General features: G+C 43.8%; 1 protein-coding gene across 1 annotated transcript; it reads left to right on the plus strand.

The window, feature by feature from the left end:
- Positions 1–112: 112 nt before the first annotated feature.
- On the plus strand, positions 113–18,153 carry TOP3B (DNA topoisomerase III beta). The gene is made up of 18 exons (XM_087913342.1): positions 113–354; positions 2,567–2,685; positions 3,964–4,095; positions 4,857–4,963; positions 5,319–5,393; positions 6,503–6,699; positions 7,816–7,972; positions 8,607–8,720; positions 9,006–9,096; positions 9,873–10,027; positions 10,289–10,394; positions 10,788–10,934; positions 11,602–11,775; positions 13,110–13,238; positions 14,112–14,261; positions 15,687–15,787; positions 16,672–16,873; positions 17,610–18,153. Exons 2-18 carry the CDS (start codon positions 2,616–2,618, stop codon positions 18,092–18,094), a joined length of 2,592 nt encoding a protein of 863 aa, XP_087769468.1. The 5' UTR covers positions 113–354; positions 2,567–2,615; the 3' UTR covers positions 18,095–18,153.
- The last annotated feature ends 1,909 nt before the right edge of the window (positions 18,154–20,062 follow it).

Below are 20,062 nucleotides of genomic sequence, written 5' to 3' on the forward strand. Positions count from 1 at the left end.
CTGGGCTTCGGCCTGACCCGGCAGTGGAAGCGGCGGAGAAGGCGGCGTCGGAGGCCACCTCCTCTTCCTTCTCCTCCGCCTCCTTAAACCCGCTCTTGGGCTCCGCCTCGCTGGCGTGCATTGAACCAGCGGAGCAAGGTCTGGCGGGGGTGCCCCTCGCGGGCTTGGGGAGGGGGCTCCGAATCCAGCGGGGAGCCGCCTTCCCTTGCGCACACCTGTCCTTGCACGTTGCAGGGAGGCGAGCGAGCGAGCCTGCCTGCCTTGGCACCTTTCCCACGACTGGTTGGTTGGCTTTCCCACGAGAGACACGCGTCCTCGCGAGTGTGCACACCTGTCCTTGCACGTTGCAGGGAGGTGAGCGAGCGAGCCTGCCTGCCTTGGCACCTTTCCCACGACTGGTTGGTTGGTGTACACACCTATCCTTGCACATTGCAGGGAGGTGAGCGAGCGAGCGAGCCTGCCTGCCCTGGCACCTTTCCCACGACTGGTTGGTTGGCTTTCCCACGAGAGACACGCGTCCCCGCTCAGGTGGGGTGGTGAGGCGGGACTACGAGAGGGGAGAGCGGCATCTGTGCGCGAGAGCAATTCTTGCAGAATTAAATCTTTCTCCGAATGTTGCTCAGGTTTAATCTCTGGCTTCTGAATCCTTTTTTTAAAAAATAAACAAACAAGCAAACCTTATTTATTAGGATTTTACAAATCTGTAAAACGTAAAAATTAAGCTGGAGAAAAGGACATTAGAAAAGAAGGAATTAAAAAGAAAAAGAAAATGTAGATATGCCCTTTTTCCCCCATGGAATGATTGGCATCTTATTTTTTTGTTCTCTCCTTCCTTTTAACCGTTTTTAATTCTCACCCGGTTCCTGGATTGTAATGGAGAGGAATTGGCAAAAACCTTGGTGATGGCCTATTTTATTCTAAACCAGAGTTGTGGCTGGACCAACATGCAAGCAATAAATTTTGTAGGGCTTTCTTGGTTTGTGGCACTTTGATGTCTGTCGCCAAATTTCCAATGCTGGAAGATTTTTGACGCTGGTGAAATTGATCATAGGCTCTTCTTTGGCCTATTGACATTTATATCAAAAATTGTATCAAAACAATTCCTAACAAATAACTAACATTTCTAACTAACATAATTCAATAGACATTATTTAGGCAGTGTGATATGTAAAGATCCTAAAATAACTTTTGCCGTAGCTGTATTTCTAATTGCAGCCTGGGGAATTCACGCTTTATTAATAGCAAAGCTATTAATTTTTTTTTATTACATATGGTTATGTTTTGTTTTTTTGTCTGAACTGGATCTATAACCTAGTTAATGCTTATTCCAGAACAAAAATGGCCCCAATATAGGATAAACCTGGGCTAAACTGTGTGAGGCTTGGTGTGTTAGTGAGAATGCAAATATCGTGTGAATGTTTAGTAGCTTAATCCTAACATAAAATAGAAGTAGCCATCCATTAATAACGGCGAGTCATTGAGAATTGGGCCGCATACAGGTTTAATATATTATGATGATGGTGGTGATGGTTGGTTGCAGTCAGCCAGATGTTCAGACTGGATTGGCATTTTTATCCCCCCATCGAGTCTTCCAGGGACCTGGATTAGACAGATGTTGTTTGATGGTGTCAAAACTATTCTTTTGTAGTTGACTGGGGATTCAAGTGGTGTTCCAGATGTTTGAGATTGCATCCAAGGCACCTCTATTATTATTATTGCACTTGGTTGCACAGCCAGCCAGATGTTTAGACCTTTTTTTTTTAATAAGTGGCATTTTTATCCACCTATCAAGTCTTTCTCAAGGACCTGGAACTGGCATATGTGGATGTCAGATGGTGTTAAAGAAATCACAGGATGTCAGCTGTTCCCAAATCAAGCTGCCTTTTGCAATTGACTGATGGATTTTGTCAATGCCGAGGGTGTGCCGAAGGGGTGCCTGGGATTGCACCCAAGGCACCTATGATTATTAATATTATCTCTGAGCCAGTCATAAGCTACTTTATTGGATGGTTTTATAACTTTGAATGGTGGTTAAATGGTTGGAAGTGAAGGTCTCGCTGAACAATATAGAATTATGTCTTGGAAAGTGTTTATACCCAATAAACATTTTGACACTAAATCTGGCAAATTATACTGGAAGACAGTTTTCAAAAAGGATAGGTTAGGCACCAGGTGGGCAGATGTTCTGGGCAAGCAAACAGAGAGTCCCTTTGGTCTCGTGGTAAAGGCAGCAGGCTAGAAAATAAGAGACCGTGAGTTAAAATCCTAACTTAGCTATGAAAGCCAGTTGGGTAACTTTGGGCCATTCGCCAGGAGACAGTGAGTTCTAGTGCTGCCTTGGACATGAAAGCCAGCTGGGTGACTTTGGGCCAGTGCAGCCCAACTTCACCTCACAAGGTGATGGTTGTGGGGAAAATAGAAGGAGATGTTGTGTATGTTCACTTCCTTGTGTTTGTAAAAATAATAAAGATCGGATACAAATAAATAAACCGAGAAGAGAAGCTGATTTTTTTCAGCCCACCTTTCCAAAGTGATTCAGTAATGTTATTATTCTTTTCTTGTTTAGGTTAAACTATTTTCTTTCAATGTGAAGGCTTCATCACCATTCTCTGAAGATGAAGATAGTCCTTATGGTAGCCGAGAAGCCCTCTCTGGCTCAGTCCATCGCCAAAATCCTTTCAAGAGGTTTGGACAAAAAAATGATACTCTGTTAATGTTAATTACAATTTTGAATGTCAATATTCCAAGCATTATTCACTCACTCATTCATTCAAATTAAATATAACGTCTAAGCATATTTTTTTTGGTAATTTTTTTATTTTATACAATCCATCTTCTGTTTAAACAGTGTGCCACACAAATATCTTGTGCAACAATTACATAACAATTACAGTTTATACATTTAACAGATTTAACAGATAATCAAAGTTGGAAGGGACCTTGTAGGTCATCTAGTCCAACCCCCTGCCCATATTCATTGCTTGGTTTTAATACTCTATTCTTAATACCAATCTACATAAAATATCTAATTCTAAGTATATTGATAATGTGTAAGTATAAGGTCTATTTACCCATGTAGCATGGCAGTATTATCCTTCTCATCTTTTCTACTAACTTCTCTTACTGGCATTGTTATGATTACAGTATTATTACCATGTTGTTTTGCATATAAACAGAGAGCTTTTGTGCCTGAGACAAATTCTTTGTGTGTCTAATCACACTTGGCCAAATGAAAGTGTTATATTTCTATTTCTATAGCCACCCATCTTAATCAATGACTCTGGGTAGCCTACAATTTAAAAAATAGCTTACTGCGAAAATACTAAAAACATTTTAAAACAATAACAACCTTAGAAACTATCAATATATAAATATAATTATTTGGCTTTTATTCAAAATTAAATATGATGAAGGTACAATAAATCAAAACATTAATACAATGTTAATAGCAAGTCATTTGCCTTCAAATCGAATCCATTATCGTTGTTTTGATTTTAAGGTAACTTGATGTATGCTTGATGTATGACTTGATCTATGTGCTTATCTTTTTTTTTTCATTTTGCTTTTTTCTTAAAAGATCTCTTTTAATTATTGGGAGTTAACATGTCTGGCACTGCCTGGATGTAGCCAACTCTTCCTTGTCACCCTTGACCCTGGGTGCATTGTAATTCATATTCTCCAATGGGACACATCCATAGCCAAGAGCCATCCATCTTGCTCTCCAGTTAGAATTTTACGTGGCAGAAACTTCAGTCACCTAGTTACAATCTCTGAAAAACTATTTATGGAATGCACTTTCAATTTCCAGGCAAACTCCTTTCCCCCCTCCCTTTCTGTTGGCAATTCTAAAAAGACCATAGAAATATTTTATGAGTTGCCATTGTAAACTTGAAAGGATGTTTGTAAAATCTGACCTGTTTTTGTGGTGCAATATTGTTGTTGTTTTTTTCCCCACCGCGGTAGGAAACATGTCATCTCGCAAAGGATTAAACGGGGCGTGTTCTGTCCATGAATTCACTGGTCCTTTCATTGGGCAAACTGTCCACTTCAAGATGACGTCCGTATGTGGTCATGTGATGACGCTGGATTTTATAGGTAAAATAATCATTGTTGGCTATTTTCTTCCACTTTGCTGTAAGTTGAAAGCAAGAAAGATGCAACGCAGGGCCGTTGAAGGGAATGTCAACCCCCAACGCTTTAAAAGTAGATGATCCTTGACTTACGACCACAGTAGAGCCCCAAATTTATGTTGCTAAGTGAAACATGTGTTGAGTTTTATCCCACGTGACGACTTTCCTTGCTCCAGTTTTTAAGTGTATCATTGCCTTGGTTAAGTTAGTAACAGGGTTGTTAAGGGACTTCCTCATTGACTTGGCTGGTCTGAAGTTTGCAAAAAACTGACCACATGACAAGAGGACATCGCAACCGTCATAAGTACGAACCACTTGCCAAGCACCTGAATTTTGACAAAGTGGCCGTGAGGATGCGGCTACATTGTAAGTGTGAGAAATGGCCCTAAGTCCCTTTTTTCAATGCTGTTGTAACTTTGAACGGTCATTAAATGAATGGTTGCAAGGCAGGGACTATCGGTATTCAGACTACAGAGCGCAGTTTATCAGAAGCCCATGACTTCACAATTTGCCAGAATAGAAATAGAATAGAATAGAATACAATACAATACAATACAATACAATACGAATGAATAGAAATAGAAAACAATACAATATGAATGAATAGAAATAGAATAGGAATAGAAATAGAATACAATACAATACGAATGAATAGAAATAGAATAGAAATAGGAATAGAAATACAATAGATGATATGATGATTGTTATGTTATCCGTCCTTTTTAGGAAAATACAACAACTGGGATAAAGTTGACCCCGCTGAACTTTTTAGTAAAGCGCCAACCGAAAAGAAAGAAGCCAACCCAAAACTAAACATGGTGAAATTCTTACAGGTGATGAACTCTTTGGAATTTGCTTAGGAAATTTAAGTATTTATTGGCCTGATCGGGGGAGCCACGTTGATCATATTAGACCTGTCTGCACCAACAGGCAAAACCCCATCTGAGGGATGCAAGTAGCACCCAAAACCATGGTTCCCCCTCGGTCCTGTGGAAAATCTTTCCCACGGAACCGGTCCCTGGTGCCCAAAACATTGTGGGCCACTGACTTAGGGGGTCCATTCCATGCAGCCGTCCAAATTGGTCGAAATTCTCAAAAAATGGGATCTCAAGGGTTTGCCACGTACCAAACTGGATAGGCCATTGAACAGTGAATGAAATTTATCTTTTCTTTGATTTTTTTTTTCAGGTGGAAGGGAGAGGATGCGATTACATTGTTCTGTGGCTAGATTGCGACAAGGAAGGTGAAAATATATGCTTTGAGGTATATCTCATTATCATTTTCTTTTAACGACTCCATAATCCCTTACATCGGGGTGGAGTCTAGGCAACCGAATGGAGCTGAGTGTTTTCTGGCCGGATGCCCTTCCTGTCACCAATGCAGAGTCTTGTTCAGCAGATATATTCTCCTTGTGCCCAGAGAGAGAAATATCTGGCTCTACCTAGGATCGAACTCACAGCCTCCTGTTTGTGAGGCGAGAGCTCCAACTTCATGGTATATGTCTCATGACCCAACTGTAACATTTTCCTCAGTTTAACCAGGTTGAGCATCCGACAAGCACGCCGCTAGCCAAATAACGAAATCTTGGCCACGGGGATGCTTCGTTTAGCGACCGTTGAAAGTTACAACGGCACCGAAAAAAGTGACGCAATGACCGGTTTTCACACTTACGACCGCTGAAGCATCCCTGTGGTCACCCGATCAAAATTTGGGCACTGGCACATATGAGAGTCGCGCTGTCTGCCATCGTGTGGTTTCCACTTGGGACCTTCCCAGCCAGCTTTTGACAAGCTAAGTCAATGGCGGGGGGGGGGAGGCCAGATTTGCTTAACGACCACATGATTCACTTAACAACTGCATTGTGTCAGGGCTCCAACAAATCCACCCCCATTCAAATCATAAGTCTCTAGCCACATCTCTCAGAGTAAAAAAAAATGATTTATTAGGAGTGACCATGTCGGCGTTAGCTGGGTGCAGCCGACACTAAAATACATAATTCATTTCCCCCTTTGACCCTGGTCTTCCCCCACCCCCTGGATGTATATTCTCCAATGGGACACATCCATAGCCAAGAGTCATCGATCATGCTCTCCAGTAATAATCTTGTGTGCCAGAAGCTTCGGCTGCCAAGGCGATTATCTGAGGCATTTAAGGAATGCACTGCTTTCCTCCACTCCTTTTCTGCTGGCATCTAAAAAGACCAAAGGTGTATTTTTTTAGTTGACACATTGATTGACTTAAAGGGTGGCAAAAAAGAGGCCGTACAAGGAGGCAGAACTCAAGAACCGCCACGCTTATCGACAGAAACGTTGGGCACATTGTTGGGCACATAAGCTGAGGACTCCCTGCACCCCACACCTTTGGCTTCCTAGGTGCTGGATGCAACCCTCCCCGTGATGAATAAACCTCGTGGGGGCGAGAAGACGACCTACCGAGCCAAATTCAGCTCCATCACTGACACGGATATTTGCAACGCCATGAACCAGTTGGGCGAACCCAACCACAATGAAGCTCTCTCGGTGGACGCACGCCAAGAGTTAGACCTGAGGATCGGCTGTGCGTTTACAAGGTTTGTAACCGGATAGCTTGGCTTATTTTTTCTGGGCCTTTCGTGGAGGACTGCTTTGGCCATTCCACGCACCTCTTTAATCACATCATAGAATAGAATGTAGAATTGGAAGAGACCTTTGAGGTCTTCAAGTCCAGCCCCCTGCTCAAAAAAGGGAACCCAATACCATTTCAGATAGGTGTCCAGTCTCTTCTTAAAAGCCTCCAGTGTTGGAGAATTGGCAACTTCTAGAGGCAAAGTGGCTAATTGTTCTGATTGTCAGAAATTTGTCCTTAGTTCTAGGTTGTTTCACTCCTTGGTTAATTTCCACCCGTTGCTTCTTGTCCTGCCTTCAGCTGCTTTGGACAATAGCTTGACCCCTTCATTTTTGTAGGAGCCCCTCAAATACTGGAAGACTGCTATCATATCCCCTCTAGTGCCAGTGGTCGGATTCAAATATTTTTACTACCGGTTCTGTGGGCATGGCTTGAAGGGCACGGCAGAGGAAGGAAACCACAAAATCTCCATTCCTTCCCCACTCCTGGGGGCGGGGGGGGGTGTAAGGTTACTGCAAAATCCCCATTCCCTCCCCACCCCAGTAACCTGCTTTCCAGCTCCGTTCTCCTGTGTAGGGCAACCAAGAAAGACCCAGCCGATCAGCTGGAACTCAATGGGAGGCAGAGAAGAGATGGGGTTGGCGGGGCCAGTCAGAGGCGGTATTGGCCGGTTCTCCGAACTACTCAAAATTTCCGCTGCTGGTTCTCCAGAACTGGTCAGAACCGGCTGAATACCCACCTCTGATCTAGTCCTTTTTTCAACTAAATTAAATGTGCCCAGTTCCTGCAACCGCTCTTCGTATGTTTTAGCCTCCAGTCCCCTAATCCTCTTTGTTGCTCTTCTCTGCACCCTTTTCTAGAGATCTCAACATATTTTTGAAGGTGTAGTGATCAGAACTGGGTGAAATATTCCAAGGGTGGTCTTACTAAGGCTTTATAAAGCAGTACCACAATTTAATGAGATCTTGATTCTAATCCCCCTGATGATTCAACCTTGGACTGTTACTATGTTGGCTTCTTTGGGCAGCTGTTGCATATTATTCCTCTTATTTTCTTTTCCGTTCTCTATTTATTCCTACAGGTTTCAGACAAAATATTTCCAGGGTAAATACGGCAATTTAGACAGTTCGCTGATCTCCTTTGGACCTTGTCAGACGCCCACGCTGGGGTTTTGTGTGGAGCGCCATGATAAAATCCAGTCGTTCAAACCTGAAACCTACTGGGTGTTACAAGCCAAGGTAATTTGTGCCTGCTTGGGGCTGGACTAGAACAGGGGTCGCCAACCTTTTGGACCTCAGGGACCACCAAACTCATAATTTTAAATCTCGCAGACCAGAGACCCTAGGAAAAAACCCCCAAAATTCTGCAGGAAAATCCCCCACCCCATTTTCCTACCGATTGATCATTCTTTATTTGGGATCGCAGGGTACCATCTCCAGCTTCGTTCTCAGGGGGAGACAGAGAGAGGGGTGGGGGGGAGAGACTTTTAGCTTCATGCAAGGAAAGCAGCAGAAGTCGCAGAAGTCTTTCTTTCTCTTCCCCCAAACTCCGCCAGAAACGAGTCTTTGCCGGCGCAGCCTCTTGGAGCAGGATGCCTTGCAGGGTCCCAAAGACTCATTTCTGGCGGATTTTGGGGCAGTGAAAGAATGGCCGCGATTCACTTAATGAACGGGGCAAGAAAGTTGGTAAAATGGGGCGGAACTCACTTCCCAAACGTTTCACTTAAGAACAGAAATGTTGGGCCTCCATTGGAGTCGTAAGGTCGAGGACCGTTGGGATGTAGCTCAAACGAGAATATCTCCGCAAATCCTGACGGAAGAACTTGAGATGCACTTGGTATTTTGTTTTTTCTAAATATTTTATTCTTATCAGGTTATTCCTGAAAAAGACAGTTGTTTGACCCTGGAATGGGACAGAGTGAGGATCTTTGACCGAGAAATTGCTCAGATGTTTTTGAACCTAACAAAAATGGCAAAGGAAGCCAAGGTAAGACTACGTTAGCGTTGTCTTAGAAAGGCCACACCTAGAGTCCTGCATCCAGTTTTGGTCACCACACGATAAAAAAGAGGTTGAGACTCTAGAAAAAGTGCAACAGAAGTTTTGGGCTCAATCGTGGTTGTAAGTCCAGGACTCCCTGGATAGCAGTGCATAGTTTGCTACCTTCCTCTTGCTGATGTACAATTGGAGAGAATGACATTTAAATAATTTTTCCTAGGACTTGATTTCTCTGGATAAAGTGGCTAAAGAACATCCTTTTTTTTTTTTTTGCAGGTAGAATCAGTGAGTAAAAAGGAGAAAGTGAAACAACGACCCCTCGCTCTTAATACGGTGGAAATGTTGCGGGTTGCCAGTGCTGCGTTGGGTAAATATGGCAGTATCCCTTTCTTTTAAAAAATAATAGCACTGACCCTTAGATTTCATATGCTGCTTCACAGCCCTCTCTAGGTGATTTACAGAGTCAGCCTCTTGACCCCAACAATCTGGGGCCTTGGAAGGCTGGAAGGCTGAGCCAACCTTGAGCCGGCCAGGATCGAACGGCTGGCAGTGGGCAGAGTCATCCTGCAATTCTGCATTTTAACCACTGCGCCACCACAGCTCTTGATAATCAACCAGAATAGAGCTGGAAGGGACCTTGGAGGTCTTCTAGTCCAACCCCCTGCCTAGGCAGGAAACCCTATATCATTCCAGACAAGTGGCTGCCCAGTCTCTTTTTAAAAGCCTCCTGTGATAGAGCAGGAGGCAACTTCTGTTCCAATGAATAATTGTTTTAACTGTCAGGAAATTCCTCCTTAGTTCTAAGTTGCTTCTCTCCTTGATTAGTTTCCACCCGTTGCTTCTTGTCCTGCCTTCAGGTACTTTGGAGAATAGCTTGACTCCCTCTTCTTTGGGGCAGCCCCTCAAATCCTGGAAGACTGCTGTCATATCTCCCCTAGTCCTTCTTTTCGGACCATACAGGAATTGGTTGCAGGAATTGGCCTTACCCAATTCCTGCAACCGCGCGTGTTTGTTTTAAGTCCCTTAGTCATTGTAGTTGCTCTTCTCTGAACTTCTTCCGAAGTATCTTTTGTGCGATGTGGTGACTATGGATTTGCAACCCTTTTCCCCTCACTTCCTCAAAAACCTGTTTTTTATCTGTAGGAATGGGACCGCAGCATACGATGCAGATAGCTGAACGGCTATATACCCAGGGCTACATTAGCTACCCTCGAACAGAAACGACGCACTATCCTGAAAATTTCGATTTGAAAGGGCCTTTGCGACAACAAGCTAATAATCCTTACTGGGCTGAAACCGTAAGTCATTGGCATTTATCTCGTTGCGAAAAGACACTTTCAAAATCAAGGCAGACCTAAATTCACCGGGAGTCCTCGACTTAATGAGTGTTTGATCCGTGATCGTTTGCAATTCCAACAGACTTAATCTAGGGCGGTGGTCGCCAACCAGTGGGCTGGGACTGGTGGTCCGTGAGAAAATTCTGGTCCGTGAGAACCTTTTTGGTTCAGCCAGAGGTGGCCCTTGGCTCATGCAGGATCTGTCTGTGGTTTTCTCCTAAGGTCAAAACGTTGTTAGTGGAAGGCATCAACAGGCCACGGAAAGGCCACGACGCTGGAGATCACCCCCCCATCACCCCAATGAGAGCTGCCTCTGAGGCAGAATTAGGTGAGTGTTTATTCCTGTTTGCAAATCCGCTTGACGTGAACTCAAAAGTTCCCTTTATTAGGATGGCTGGCAGACTCGGGCAAAAAAGGTTATCGCGCAGGTTAACGAGTCTGTCCGACCGGAAAAGGAATATTTCTCTGCCTATTTATCTCCGTCCCTTGCCTTTTATCGCCAGAGCTGGGGTGGGGCTTCGCTAGTAGCGGTGGCTCTTCCGTCCCGAGGACCGGCCCATAGATTTCCACTGCTCTCCTCTCCTCTGTTTTCTGTGCATCCGCGCGTCAGGCACTGGACCCAGCTGTTCCTCCTCTTCCTCATCAGCCACCTCCAGACCTGGGGGCTGCTGACTCTCCATCTGAGGTCTATTATAACAGCAGCACCTCTGTGTATTTCCAGGGGGTGATGGATGGAGGCTGTACGAGTACATTACAAGGCATTTTATCGCCACTATCAGTTCTGACTGCAAATACCTTCAAACTACTATTGCGTGCAGCGTCGCATCGGAACGCTTCACCTGCATAGGAAAGACGGTTCTTTCGCCAGGTAGGAAATGCTTCCCATCAACTCAGTTGGGACAGATTTTCCTTCTTTTTGTGATCTTTGTTTCTTCTTTCTTTCTTTTTTTTTCTTTCTCCTTCTCTTTTTCTTTCTCTTTTTCTTGCCTTTCTTTTTTCCTTCCTTCTCTTTGTTTCTGTTTCTCTCCAGCCTTTTTGTTTCTTACTTTTTCTTTCTTCCTTTTCCTTCCTTCCTTCCCTTCCTCCCTTTCTCTCTCTCTCTTTTTATTTCTTTCTTTTCCTTCCTTCCTTTTCCTTTCTCTCTCTCTCTTTCTTTCTCTTTCCTTCCTTCTCTTTGTTTCTGTTTCTCTTCTACCTTTTTGTTTCTTTTTCTTTCTTTTCTTTCTTCCTTTTCCTTCCTTCCTTTCTCTCTCTCTCTCTCTTTATTTATTTATTTATTTTCCTTCCCTCCTTCTTTCCTTCCTCTCTCTCTCTCTCTTTCTCTCTCCTTCCTTCTCTTTGTTTCTGTTTCACTCCTACCTTTTTTGTTTCTATTTCTTTCTTTTTCTTTCATTTCTTTCCTCCCTCCCTCCCTTGTTCTTTATAAACCTTGAAATACAAAAATGATGAAAAATATTAGCTCTTTTTTTAAAAAAAAAATCAGCTAAGATCAGCGCGGAATTATGACTTGCTTTTAAAAAAAAAATTCATCGCAGGGTTTACCGAAGTTATGCCTTGGCAAACTATTCCGTTGGAAGAGAGCCTGCCCACTTGTGACCGAGGAGACCTCTTCCCCGTGAGCGAAGTGAAGCTGTTGGAGAAGCAGACCTGCCCGCCCGATTATCTGACAGAAGCTGAACTCATCACGTTGATGGAGAAACATGGGATAGGTAGGGATGGTCCTTTCTGGTGGCACATTTAAGCATAAGGTGGTGGAAAGGAAATCCTCATCTTTCTTCAGATGATGGTCATCTCACATTTCTTCCAAGGTTTACAAAGTGTGAAGACGTGGCGATGGTCAGGTTGACTTGGAAGGATGGGTGTGATTCTGTGATGACCCAAAGGGGCGTGGCAGAAAGGCAACACACTCAGATAATCAGTAGGAGTCCCTTTATTAACTCCAACTTTGCTCCCAATGTCCTGGTTACCTTCTTGACTGGAGAAAAACTCCCCCAGGAACAGCCTTTGGCTGCAGAGAATCAAGTCCAAAACATGGTCAACACAAACTGTAATTATAAGTCCACTCAAGCCAAAATGAGGCAGCTATTTTGACTGGGAAGGAGCAAGGATTCCAGAGGTGAAGGCAAAGCAATAACTCAACATGGTTGGGAAGACGCCAGGATCACAGATAACCAAAGTCAACACAAGATAAACTCACATTTGTCCCAGCAGCTGCCACACTCAGCATTCCTCTCTTTTAAACTCTCTTCCCAGCTGTGGCTAACGAAGGGAATCAGGGCCCTTTCCTCCCCCGTAAGCCACCCAACCCACATAGCTCTCCTCTCCATTCCTCCCTGCGTGCCCCAGGATGAAGAGGGGGTGGGCTTGGGTCTTTCTCTGAACTCCTTCTCCCTTGTTCTACCTCTTCCCTTTGCTCTGCCCTTTGCCCTTCCCCGATTTCCTCCACAGCCAATGGAGACACGCTCCCACTCCCTGTCAACTGTTCGTCTTCCTCCTTGGATTCGGACTCCAACAGGGGCATGACAGATTAAGTGTGAGAAGAACAGCATTGTTCTTCCATTAATTCATTCACTGTGGTCATCCATATGTGGTGTGGCCAAGTTCTGGTTCCCAGAAGGTCCTTGAAACCTTCACCAGAAGTTCTGGAGGGTAAATAACAACACGGAGCATTTGCTTTGAGGATCAAATCTAAATTTCCAAGTTTGGGAGACAAATATCCTTTCAGGTGTCTTGTAGAGAAGAGGGATCTAGTAACTCTCCAGATGTTGCTGAACACCTGTTCTATCTTCAGAGCTGGCCATGTTGATGAAGGTGTTTGGAACTTGTAGTTCGGCCGGATCCTGAGGGCCACACCTCCAACGGCTTTCATTGTGGTGTCATGAACTTATCAAACCAGCCAACTTAGTTTCAGCCTGCCCCATCTTGTTAAATGGGCATAATCATATAGCTTCCAGAATCATTTTCCTCCCCCAGATCCTAGCGGGAAAGACTTTGGAACACACCGAAGGGCTGGATCAAATAATTAATCCTGTATTATTGTTAGGAACGGATGCCAGCATTCCTGTCCATATCAACAACATCTGCCAACGCAACTATGTCACTGTGGAAGGGGGCCGAAGGCTGAAGCCTACCAACCTGGGCATAGTTTTGGTGCATGGCTATTACAAAATAGGTAATGTGGCATTTTGTGGTGGAGGTGGGGAGGACAACACTAGGGAAATTAAGGAGTAAATGTGCGTCTCAGGGCCAGTTTATTCGAAGGACCCTCTACCTGACGTGGAAAAGTTCCATCTATTTTTCTTGGCAATGGAAGAGAAGGTATCAAGTCCTAGAATTCCCTAGCTAGCGTGCTTTAAGAGAGATGGACTTCCATTCCCAGAATTCCCCAGCCAGCATCTTTAAGATAGTAGACTTCAATTCCCAGAATTCCCGAGCCAGAATCGTTAAGATAGTAGACTTCCATTCCCAGAATTCCCCAGCCAGAATCTTTAAGATAGTAGACTTCAATTCCCAGAATTCCCCAGCCAGAATCTTTAAGATAGTAGACTTCAATTCCCAGAATTCCCCAGCCAGCATCTTTAAGACAGTAGACTTCCATTTCCAGAATTCCCCAGCCAGCATCTTTAAGACAGTAGACTTCAATTCCCAGAATTCCCCAGCCAGAATCTTTAAGATAATAGACTTCCATTCCCAGAATTCCCCAGCCAGAATCTTTAAGATAGTAGACTTCCATTCCCAGAATTCCCCAGCCAGAATCTTTAAGATAGTAGACTTCAATTCCCAGAATTCCCCAGCCAGCATCTTTAAGATAGTAGACTTCAATTCCCAGAATTCCCCAGCCAGAATCTTTAAGATAGTAGACTTCCATTCCCAGAATTCCCCAGCCAGCATGATATCAACTCCATGGCTGGGGAATTCTGGGTCTCTTCTCCCAGAGATCTCTGCATTTTGGACAAATCCTGGATGCTTCTCCCAGGCTGACCTTCCTTTGAGCATCCGGCAGACTTTTAATCTATCTCATTTTTGCCTCTTCTCACCTGCACAGATGCGGAGCTGGTGCTGCCCACCATCCGTAGCGCGGTGGAAAAGCAGCTCAACCTGATTGCTCAAGGGAAAGCCAACTTCCACCAGGTGCTGGAACACACCTTGGACATCTTCAAGAGGAAGTTCCACTACTTTGTGGATTCCATCGCTGGTAGGTCTCCACTCCTCCCCTGGCTGGCGTTTTAGAACGTGCAAGTCGTTCGAAGGAAAAGAACGTGTGTGAGTCAGGGGTTTATACTGCTGGAGACCTAAGAATTCTGTTCTTTCCTCCTCCTCTTTCCCTCCCTTTGTTTTACATTTTCGGTTGCTTTTTACTTGATTAAAATAGAGGTGTTTTGTTTTTTTAAAGGAAGAATTTGCAGTCGTAACATGGGAGTTTGGGGAGAAATATTCATCCACTGAATCATAAGTTTGCTTCTTAGCAATTGTTCCAACGGTTCAGTGGCTTGTTATATCTGGTTATGAATATGAAAGAGTTATTATTACAGGGTTGTACAGATATATCTAAAGTGGATAAAATATAAATGTATAACAGCTATAGATCAGAAGGCTTCCTTCCTTCCTTCCTTCCTTCCTTCCTTCCTTTCCTTCTTCTCTCCTTTCTTTCATGTTTCATCTCTTTTCTTTCTTTCTTTCTTTCTTTCTTTCTTTCTTTCTTTCTTTCTTTCTTTCTTTCTTTCTTTCTTTCCTTCCTTCCTTCCTTCCTTCCTTCCTTCCTTCCTTCCTTCCCTTTCCTTCCTTTTCTTCTTTCTTTTCTTTCTTTCTTTCTTTCTTTCTTTCTTTCTTTCTTTCTTTCTTTCTTTCTTTCCTTCCTTCTTTCCTTTCCTTTCCTTTCCTTTCCTTTCCTTTCCTTTCCTTTCCGTCTGCCTTCCTTCCTTCCTTCCTTCCTTCCTTCCTTCCTTCCTTCCTTCCTTCCTTCCTTTCCTTCTTCTCTCCTTTCTTTCATGTTTCATCTCTTTTCTTTCTTTCTTTCTTTCTTTCTTTCTTTCTTTCTTTCTTTCTTTCTTTCTTTCTTTCTTTCTTTCCTTCCTTCCTTCCTTCCTTCCTTCCTTCCCTTTCCTTCCTTTTCTTCTTTCTTTTCTTTCTTTCTTTCTTTCTTTCTTTCTTTCTTTCTTTCTTTCTTTCTTTCTTTCCTTCCTTCTTTCCTTTCCTTTCCTTTCCTTTCCTTTCCTTTCCTTTCCTTTCCGTCTGCCTTCCTTCCTTCCTTCCTTCCTTCCTTCCTTCCTTCCTTCCTTCCTTCCTTCCTTCCTTCCTTCCTTCCTTCCTTCCTTCCTTCCTTCCATTCCTTTCATTTCCCTCCCCTCCTCTTCCCCTTTCCCTCCCTACCTTCCTGTCTCCTTCCCTTCCCTTTCACTCCCCTCCCTTTTTTCTTCCATTTCTATTCTATTTATTTGTCACCTTTTCTTATTTTTCTATTTTTCTCTAAATATGTATTATTTTTACTTTGCAAAAAAAAACCCCATCCCTTCTTTATATAAAATTGTTTTTAAAAAAAAAAAAACAGAAAAGGTGATAGAGGTGCATATTTTCAAAACTACCTGACCTTTTTGCCCCACCTGCCTTCCCTTCCCTCCAGGTATGGATGAGTTAATGGAAGTGTCTTTTTCACCTCTGGCTGCCACAGGGAAGCCTCTCTCCCGATGCGGCAAATGTCATCGTTTCATGAAATACATCCAGGTAAAGAAAATCTGGAGTTTAAGCCAACGTAAGGAAAGAAATCTGTGATGGGATTTTTTTTTTAATGGTGGCATGCATTTTTTTAATGTATTTATGGGCAGCTTCCTTGTATTTATTGTTTAAATGTAGCACAGGTAATCCTCGATTTAGAAATGGTAAAATGATCTGTTTGTTAAGGAGGAAACTACAATATCTCTATATAAAAGCGAAATACCACTTACGCATCATCACAAAATCTGCAGAACCATAAAGCCTACAAACTTGAAATTTGGCACCTATGTTCCTCTTGGCTTCTAGGTGCTCGCTAAGAAAAGATTTTTTGAAATGACCATCAGAGCATTAGTATTTCCTATATTATTATTATTATTAACATGCTCTGATGCTAAAGAGTTCTACTCCCCCTCCCCACCTGAAAAGAAATCTCTTCCAAATGCAAAACACAAGCAGAGGAGAGGAGTTTCAGTTTCACAGCACCAAGAGGCTTTAGTAGAGAACAGTTGAGCTAAGCCACGCCCAGGCTCCTTGCTGTCTCCTTGCTCACTCAGCAAATACTCTTTCACTTTCCAAACAGCCCTTAACTCTCTCACCCTGACAGGACGCTAGCCAGATGAATATGGATGGATGCTGGTTGGCAGAGGCAGAATTTTTCCCCGCCTTATTTTCCTCCCCCAAAAACTAAGCCCGACCGCATAGTTTCGTAGCGAATCACGGGTATCCAGCTAGTTGTTTTTATAAAAGACTAAATATCCTTTATGGACTTTTTGTTTTTAACTAAAAATGGAGTCTAAATGAAACGGTCATTTCAGGATCAGATGGGAGCTGGCTTCTCCAGAAACTATTTTCTGCAAAGTTTTGAGCTTTATCGTGTGTTTCTTGTGTTTTAGGCCAAGCCAAGCCGTCTCCACTGCTCGCACTGCGACGAGACCTACAGCCTCCCCCAGAACGGGACGATCAAACTCTACAAAGAGTTGCGATGCCCCCTGGATGATTTTGAGCTGGTGCTGTGGTCTTCCGGTTCCAGGGGGAAGAGTTACCCGCTGTGCCCTTACTGTTACAATAACCCCCCTTTTAGGGATATGAAAAAAGGTGAGATTTCGCAGAAGGAGATATAAATGTGTGTATGTACGGTATTCAGCTTTGTTCGGGTATTTTCCCACGTCATTATAGTGGCTCCAGAGGTTGTGGAGGAGGCTGGGGAAGGGCAGAGGCCGGCTGAGCGGCCAGAGGAGGACCCAGGCCCATCCCCTCTCCATCCTAGGGCACGTAGGGAGGAGAGGATAAGGGAGAGACGTGGTCCCCTTGGGAGGAGAGGGCCTTGATCCCCTTCAATGGGCTGCAGCTGTGACAACTGAATAAGAGGATGGACATGCATACGGGCGAGCGCTGGAAACAAAGCATGGCAATATCGCCAGTTTATGGTTCCTCTCTGAGTTTGGCGTCCTTCCCATATCTAGATGGCTCTATTCATAAGTGTGTTATCTGTGGACGTCCTCCAGCCCTTATCTTGCCTCGTTTGTGTTTTTTTTTTTTTCCTTCTTCTTGTAACTGTTTGTGTGGGAGTTTTTTGTCTTCCGTCAAGAATATTCGGAGCTTGGAAGCAAAGTGAAGGAATAAAAGGGGCTTCATCTGTTTTCTGTGACTGTGTTTGTTTTGTATATCCCACCCTGGGTCATCGCAATATCTATGAAAACCGGTCCTAAGTGACTTCATTTAGCACCCTTGTAACTTTGAACAATTGCTCCGTGAACTGTTGTAAGTCGAGGACTTACCTGTGTTTTAAAACCCAGCTTCTCTTCTTGCTCCCACCCTCCCCCAATTTCAGGAATGGGTTGCAACGAATGTACCCACCCCAACTGCCAACATTCGCTGAACCTGCTTGGCATCGGCCAGTGCGTCGAGTGCGAAAGTGGCGTGCTGGTGCTGGACCCCATCTCTGGGCCCAAGTGGAAAATGGCTTGCAACAAATGCAACGTGGTGGTGCATTTCTTCGAAAACGCGCACAAGGTGCGGGTGTCGGCTGAGACCTGCGACGCCTGCAACGCCGCCCTGATGGACGTGGATTTCAACAAGGCCAAGTCGCCGCTGCCTGGCGGCGAGACCCAGCACACCGGCTGCGTCTTCTGCGACGTGGTCTTCCAGGACCTGGTGGAATTGAAGCACGCGGCCATGAAGCACCCCATGCACCGGGGCGGGCAGGGGAAACGGCAGGGGCGAGGGAGGGGAGGCAAGGGCTGGCGGCTCGGGGCCCGGCAGCCTCGTAAGAAGCCGAAAGACAAGATGGCGGCCCTCGCGGCTTTTTTTGTATGATTCGCTGTTGTGCAGAAAGTGTTTCGTAATAAAATCTCCCCCTCCCCCCGAAGAAAGCTGCTTTTGGTTGGTTCTCCTTGGTTTTATTGTGTGGGAAGCCTTCCTCCCCACCCCCGAAGAATGAAATATTTGGGGAAATATTTTTTAAAAAGGCAGTATATTATATTTCCCCAATGGAGAAACGTATTTTTAGAGGCAGAAAGCAGCTACCCCCCAGTTCTTTCTTCATAGCCCACAGCGGATGCCAGCCCTTCAGGAGATAAAAGAGCTTATAAAAAGAGGAAGACAAATATCTAGATGGCTCTATTCATAAGTAAAGTTTAATATAGGACATTTACTGGGAAAGCTGAAAAGAATCATTTTGGTCCAAAGGTTTAAGGCACCAAATTAAAATGTGGGCATCCTCATTTATTGACCAGCTCATTTAGTGACTGTTTGCAGTTATGACGATGATGAAGACATACCTAACGGAAGCCCATCCTTAGGTTTATGACCTTCGTGGGACTGTAAAGCAAAGGAAAGCTGAAACGAGATTGTAAGCGCTGTCGTGGTTCCTTTTAGTGACGGCTTTGCTTAGCAGATGAGTTGCCTATTGATAAACCAGAAATGATGTCAGATTGATGCAATCCACAACCCCCCCCCCACACACCCAAAATATGTTTCCATGGGGTGTAGTGTGTAGAGAATTATGCCTTTTTTATTATTATTAAAGGAGACCCGCCCCCCGGAAACTCACGGTATGCCCTCCAAAAGAAGAAGTTTTGCAACTGGGGATTAGAGAAATGTGCCTTGTTTTTTATTTTTTTGCATTAAAAGACACCCTCAAGAAATCCACTGGTCTCCCCACTCCCCCAAAATAGATTTGCATGGGGAGGGGGGTTTAGAGAATCGTGCCTTTTTTTTTTTTGCATGAAAGGACACCCCCTAGGAAATCTACAGGTATCCCCTCTAAAATATTTTTAAAAACACATTTGCAAGGGGCTAGCAGTAGAGAGACATACCATCTACTTTTATTTTTTTGTATTAAAGGACACCTCCAGGAAATCCTCCTGTCACCTTTCTAAGAGAAAAGATTTTTGCAGTGTGTGTGTGTGTGTGTTAGACCTGTCTATGTTGTATCTATATTATATTAATACCACCTATCATTTCTATATCTATTATATCTTTAAAATCTATTGCTATATCTATAATCTCTATAATCTCTATTTTATCTGTATCTATATATATATATATCATCTATCTTTAAAATCTATCACCTAATATCTATATTACATTATATCATCTATCTCTATCATAATCTCTATATAGCTATATTATATATTGTATCTATATCTATAATCTATATGTATATATTATATCTATCTTTAAAATCTATTGATATATCTTTATCTTGCTTTATCTATCTTTATCTGTCTATGCATCTATCTTGCTATTTGTCTATATCTGTCTACAGTATCTATATATCTATGTATCTATCTACAGTACCTACCTACCTATTTATATCTATAGTATCTACAGTACCTACCTACAGTATCTAATCTACCTACCTACCTACAGTATTTATCTACCCACCTACCCACAGTACCTACCTACCTACAGTATCTACCCACCTACCTGCAGTATTTACCTACCTACCTACCTATCTACAGTATCTACCTACATACCTATCTCTCTCTCCTTAAAGGAAACCCCCAAGAAATCCACGGCTCTCCTCCGCTCTCTCCCCCAAAAACAGGTTTGCATGGGAGGAGTAGAAAATCGTGGTTTTCCTTTTGTCTTTTCTTTCTTTCTTTTTTTTTGCATTAAAGGACACCCGCCTCCACAGGAAGCCCCCGTCCCACCCGCCTAAGGAAGGGGAAAAAAACCGCCCCAAAACTTTTGCTTGGGGTTGTGCGGGTTTTCCTCCCTTTGAACGACCCGCCCAGGAAGCCGGCTGGTTCTCGCCCCCCCGCCCCCTCCCCACCCTCC

This window comes from Pseudonaja textilis, chromosome 15, assembly GCF_049901715.1.
Source record: "Pseudonaja textilis isolate UNSWEBS1 chromosome 15, rPseTex1.2, whole genome shotgun sequence".
NCBI classification, from domain to species: Eukaryota; Metazoa; Chordata; class Lepidosauria; order Squamata; family Elapidae; genus Pseudonaja; species Pseudonaja textilis.

Bases quoted from the DNA above. Each gene is read 5' to 3' on its own strand.
- TOP3B (XM_087913342.1), top strand. From the start codon at position 2,616: ATGAAGATAGTCCTTATGGTAGCCGAGAAGCCCTCTCTGGCTCAGTCC. The intron at 7,973-8,606 runs GTAATTTGTGCC...TATTCTTATCAG, and splicing joins ACTGGGTGTTACAAGCCAAG to GTTATTCCTGAAAAAGACAG. The intron at 10,935-11,601 runs GTAGGAAATGCT...AATTCATCGCAG, and splicing joins AAAGACGGTTCTTTCGCCAG to GGTTTACCGAAGTTATGCCT.